This window comes from Pyrus communis, chromosome 9 (assembly GCF_041283825.1).
Source record: "Pyrus communis isolate YQ-2024b chromosome 9, ASM4128382v1, whole genome shotgun sequence".
Classification (NCBI taxonomy): domain Eukaryota; kingdom Viridiplantae; phylum Streptophyta; class Magnoliopsida; order Rosales; family Rosaceae; genus Pyrus; species Pyrus communis.
This window is the reverse complement of record NC_142573.1, coordinates 2,914,683-2,920,558: the sequence shown is the minus strand read 5'-3', so window position 1 is coordinate 2,920,558 and position 5,876 is coordinate 2,914,683. Positions and strand designations below refer to the sequence as shown.

Genomic DNA, 5,876 nt, shown 5'->3' with positions numbered 1-5,876 from the left:
ATGAGGGAGAATGCATGAACTGGCTGACAAAGCTAACAGCATAAGCAATGTCAAGTCGGGTTATAGTCAAATAGATAAGTTTTCCTACCAACCTTTGATACTCCGATGCATTTTCAAGCTGGATGCCTGAGGTTTCATCCTTGAAATTTGTTGGTAGTGGTGTTTTGGCAGGCTTGCAATGCATCATATTTGCTTCTTCTAAAAGATCTAGAACGTACTTTTGTTAATTTAGAAACAAACCAGTTGGAGATTGATCCATTTCGATTCCAAGAAAGTATCGAAGTCTGCCAAGATCTTTGATTTTGAAGGTTGAATGTAATGTGGCTTTGAGAGCAGTTATTTCTTCTGGATTATCTCCCGTGACAATAAGATCATCAACATAAACAAGTACCACCAATCTTCCATGCGTACCAATCCTAGTGAACATTGAAGAATCTGCATTGCTTCGTTTAAAGCCGGATGACATAAGGAAAGAACTAAGTTTTGAGTACCAAGCCCTTGGAGATTGCTTGAGACCGTAAATAGCCTTGTGAAGCTTGCAGGCTATTCCTTGTTCCTTTTCTCGTTCATGACCAGGTGGTAGTCGCATGTATACCTCTTCTTCTAACTCTCCATGTAGGAAGGCATTTTTTACATCCATTTGATGTAGAGACCAGTTTGAATTGATAGCCACCGAAAGAAGCACTCTAACTGTTTCATCTTTGCCACAGGGGCAAAGGTTTCTTTGTAATCTACTCTGAAGGTTTGTGTGAAGCCCCTTGCAACTAACCTTGCCTTGTGCCGCTCTATGTTTCCATCTGAGTGAAATTTGGTCTTATAAATCCATCTTGCCCCAACCACACGTTGACCTTTTGGCAGAGAAACAATGCTCCAAGTTTGATTTTCATCAAGTGCCTTCAGTTCTTCAAGCATGGCTTGCCTCCATACAGGAGATTGGTGTGCCTCTTCGAAGGATCGAGGCTCAGAATTTTGGGATAACTTGGTCACAAAGACAGCATGAGATGGAGAGCTCTTGCTATGAAAAGCCATTTGTCCAATAGGATGTCTAGGCGTGTAGATTTCAAAATCATCAAGCCTGGCTGGAGGTTGTCTGTTTCGAGAAGGATTCCTTCGTGGAGGAGGAGGTTGTTCAAGTTGAGGCTCTCTCCTTTCGAGAATGACTTCTTCATTATCTGCTTCCATACTTTCAGGAGCTGGCTCTATCTCAACAGCTTCATTTTGCGGTGTTGACAGCCTTGTATCATCAAGGAAGAGAGGGGTAGGAAACACTTCATATGAGAGCTCCCCCTGAGGTTCATCATCATGCATTTGAAAGAAGGAGTGAGTTTCATCAAAACGCACATCCCTGGATACACATACCTTTCTGGTCTTAGAGTCGTAGCATTTGTATCCCTTTTGGGAAGTTGAGTAACCTACGAATGCACATTTGATAGCCCTTGGATCAAGTTTATCTCGGTGAATAGTTTGAATGTGCACATAGCATACACATCCAAACACACGGAGATGACTTATGTCAATTTCTCTCCCCTTGAGAATTTGGTAAGGAGATTTGAACTTCAAGATTCTACTAGGAAGGCGATTGATGATGTATGCAGCGGTTTGTATAGCTTGAGACCAGAACTTCTTTGGAACTTTTGCTTGTAACATTAGTGATCGTGTTTTTTCAAGCAAATCTCGGTTCTTTCTTTCTGAAATGCCATTTTGTTGTGGCGTTCCTACACAACTTGTTTGTTGCAAAATTCCATGCTCACTTAAGTAAGTTGTCATGATTTTGGAAGTGTACTCAGACCCATTATCAGACCTTAAGATGCCAATTTTAGAGTTAAAATGATTTTGAATTAATTTATGAAAATTTTTGAAACACTGGAAAGCTTCATGCTTGAATTTAAGTAAATACACAAAAGTAGTTCTAGAGAAATCATCAATGAACGATATGTAAAATCTGTAACCATCAAAGGACTCTAAGGTGGCAGGTCCCCAAATGTCAGAATGGACTATTTCAAAGGCTTTGGTAGCTCTAGAGAGAGTGTGGGGAAAGGGTAACCTGATGAACTTAGATTTTTGACAAACTTCACAATCTGGAATCACTTTACAGAAACTAGGAAAAAGAAAAGACATAACATGTGAAGAAGGGTGAGCTAATCTCATGTGCCACAGCTGCTCCTTGTTTACAGTGCTTGAGTTTACGTAGAAACTTTTTGGGAAACTTGAAGAGAATTTGACATAGTACAGTCCATTGAGAAAGAACCCTTTACCAATCGTTTCCTTCGAAACTTGGTCCTGGAAAATCACATAGTGAGTTGAAAAAATTGCAAGACAATTTAGCAAATGTGTTATTTTTCCTACTGACAATAGTTTGAAAGGAAAAGAAGGGACATGCATGACAAAGGATTCTTTTTTACTCGAGAAGATTTTGAGTTTCCCTCTGCCTACTATACGAACTTTGGTGCCATTAGCTACGGAGACAAAAGAAGGAGTGGAAAAGTTTTGAAAATCATTTAGTAAAGATGCATCGTTAGTCATGTGATCTGAAGCTTCTGAGTCAACTATCCAAAAATCACAACTACTACTAAGATCCAAAGCAATGGAGATAGTTACAATAATACCTGGCATGTCATTTTGTGACACTGAGTTTGATTGTTCGAGGAAGCCAGCAAACTTGCCGAGCATGGCTGAAGGAGTTTCATGATTTGTTGCTCCTTGTTTCTGTTGCAAGAAGTTAGCGAATTCATTTATGAGAGCAATGGGACTAGAGGAAGAGTTTATCACATTATTGGAGACATTGTCGCAAACAAGATTTCCTCTAGGAGTGTAGGCAGGCTTCATTTGGTTTCTTGGTGCTCTTCCATCGTCATTGAACTTAGGTTTAAGTTCTGGATAAAGAATCCAGCACTTCTCTTTTATGTGTCCAATACCTGTACGACCTATCTTCACACAGTGAGAACACTTTAAGTCTGGTCGTTTTCCCTTGTATGGTCTGGAGAAGGTGAAGGCTCTTGCTTCTGATGGCCTAAAATTTGATTCTCCAACGACCATGTCTGCGTTCATGACCTTCTTTCTTACTTCTTCACGTTGAATAACGTTGCAGACCATCTGTAAAGTGGGAAGTTCAGGTGTCATTAAGAGATGGCTTCTAAGGTCTTCATAATCTGGTCCAATGCTGGCAAGCAACTGGAACACTTTGTCTTCTTCAACACTTTTTAAAAGAATGGTTGTGTCCGTGGTATGAGGTCTGTAGAGATCCAATTCATTCCATTTGGCCTTCAAGTTGCCAAGATGTTGAACAAAAGAGAGATTTCCCTGTTGTAATTCCGTAAGATCTTTCTTCAGCTGAAAGACTCGCGCAGCATTGTTTAGATCTCCATACATGTCTCGTACGGAATTCCAAAGTTAGTGAGATGATACTGAGTAGCTGAAAATCTCAGCCATCTTTGGTTCCATAGAGTTTAACAGCCAAGACATGATAAGTTGATCTTGGGATACCCATGCTGCATAATCCGGCGCAGTTGTTTCGGGGATGATGTCATCCTTTTGAATGAATGGGAGCTTTCCACGTCCTCCAAGAGCGAGAGAAATAGCTCGTGACCAGGGCAGGTAGTTGAATTCATTTAGAAGCACAGAGCTCAAACGTTGAATTGGATTGGTATCCATGGTTTCGTTTTTTGAAGTTTTTTCTGCTGGTGTGGCCATAATGGCTCAACTGGTTTGGATTTGGTGGGTTTTTCGGAAGAACACAGAAGCAGGTCCAAGAGGAATCACTGCTCTGATACCATATGGACAATTTTAAGTATATATCATGTAAAAAATAGTTTACAAGATCAACCATAAATAGGAGAGGAATACAAGAAAGAAAGTGGAGGAATGGTGCGGACAGGGATGGCAGCTCAGCAAGCATGAGTGAAGACCTGACCTCCACTATCTCTAACTTAAACTAATACCTAGCTTTACATGATGAGGGAATATTGCTCTTAAATAAGCCTAAAGTAAACAAACAAGCAGCTAACCCTAGCCGAAAGTAAGATGACAATGAGTTGTTATCCATCACCAACTAAACAATGACAACTAGACAAACCCTACCACCAATAATAATAGATACTTCAATACTTCAGAGATATTATTCCAAGACTGGGTAAAGAAGGAGATGATGGTAACTACGGTTCAACTGCTGTTTGTGACACAATGTGCTTGCAGGTATTCAAACTGTACCTAATCTTACCCTTAGCACAATCCATTTCTTGTTCATTTTCTTCTAGAACAATATTATGCACGTGATTTCTTTCTCTTAATAGATTCGGTAATTAACTGCGAGTACTTTTTTAATTAGCATTTCTAAATGCTTGCCAGGATTCCTATGCTCGCGGGCTCTGTCCAAGAGAATCCATTATGGTAACTTTGTTGCAGAGTGCAAATTTCGATCCAATCCAAATGCCTATGAAGCTGCCATTATCGAACAGGTACATGGTCTTGAATGTATTTCTCTATCCTTTTGTCACGAGTAGTTTTGGATGTTCCGTGCTCTTAGTCTGTTTTCTTCATTTTTTTCAGAACAGGGACAAGGTGATGGCCTTGTTGACATATCCAACGGTTGAGGAGGCAATCATAAAGAGGGTGGAAATGAAGGTGAAAACTTACGGGCAAGAAGTGACCTTGTACGAAGGAGAAAAGAAAAATCCCAACCTGGTTTATAAGATAAAACCAACCTTGGTTGCAGATTTATACGGGGATTGGATCATGCCAAATTGCCAATGACAAAGGAAGTTCAAGTGGAATACTTGTTACGAAGGTTGGAATGAGAGAAAGTTAAACCAGTATTTAATATCTATTTCTATCCACGTACAGAAATTTGTGCTTTCTGAAATTGTGCTTTTTTCAGAAGCATGGGGAGCTGCTTATGCTTTTACTTGTAATTTTACGATTTGATGTGGATGCTAAGAGGGGTGCAAAGACATGTTATTGTTGTATGATTAAAATAAGTACAGGCCGTTTTGCAGTCTATCTATCTATATATATGTATGTGTAAGTTTAGCAACCCACTCTAGCTTACTGAAGTCTTGAATGTTAGTGCCACCCAACTAAAACTGTTAGGGTTATTCTAGACACTCATCCCCGACATTTTTGTTTTCGAAGTTCCAATTGAAGACCATTATTGGCGCTCAAAAATATTTAAAACTCACTTCTCAAAAGTGTAAACTTTTTCAGACATTATTATAAGCAAGGAGGGCTAGTGAGGTTATGTTTGTAACTGTTTCTAAAAGGGTTAAAAATATTTCTTAACAACCAAAACCACTTACGAATATATGTGGTGAAACACTTAGAAGTACTTTTAAATTATAGAAAGGCTTTCTTAGGAAACATGTTTCCAAGTGTTTTATATTTCCCTTAAAAGAATTCACAATATAAGTACTTGTAAATTATGTCCTTGTCACAAAAATATTCTCATGCAACAATTACAGAGTGAGGACTGAGGGAAACTACCCTCTTTAAATTATGTCCTTGTTGCTAAATTATGTGCACAGCAAAAGCAAGTGTACCGGATTTGGGTCCTGTGCAATTGTGCTTTTAGCTGTAACGGCACATGGTTTACAACGTGCCAAACGACCATTAACCCTTTTGATTTGGTTTGCTTTTCATACCTTGATTGCTTGGTCCACAAACTTTATGCACCTAGCCAAACCTTAGCAGAAGAAAAAGATGTCATTTATTACACATTAGCCATTAGTAGAAATGTTCTTCTGTTTTTGGGAGGGGGTATAAATACGGGACATCAAGTGTAAATGTGTAAATTTTGCATCTAACTTAACATTAGTAGAAGAAAAAGATGTCATTCATTACACATTAGACACTAGTAGAAATATTCTTTTATTTTAGAGATGATT

The 5,876-nt window shown here is 39.0% G+C and overlaps 1 protein-coding gene across 1 annotated transcript; it reads right to left on the bottom strand.

Annotated features, from left to right (window-relative positions):
• Positions 1-630: 630 nt before the first annotated feature.
• LOC148694032 (uncharacterized) lies at positions 631-3,651 on the bottom strand. Its single transcript, XM_088700107.1, has 4 exons — positions 3,484-3,651; positions 2,443-3,330; positions 2,173-2,280; positions 631-1,287 (listed from the first exon to the last, which is right to left on the bottom strand). Exons 1-4 carry the CDS (start codon positions 3,649-3,651, stop codon positions 631-633), a joined length of 1,821 nt encoding a protein of 606 aa, XP_088556233.1.
• Between the last annotated feature and the right edge of the window lie 2,225 nt (positions 3,652-5,876).

Coding starts and splice junctions, on each gene's coding strand:
- LOC148694032 (XM_088700107.1), bottom strand. CDS start 3,651: ATGGATACCAATCCAATTCAACGTTTGAGCTCTGTGCTTCTAAATGAA. Junction 3,331..3,483: donor CGCCGGATTATGCAGCATGG/GTATCCCAAGAT, acceptor CGAGTCTTTCAG/CTGAAGAAAGATCTTACGGA. Junction 1,288..2,172: donor TCTACGTAAACTCAAGCACT/GTAAACAAGGAG, acceptor GATGAACCTCAG/GGGGAGCTCTCATATGAAGT.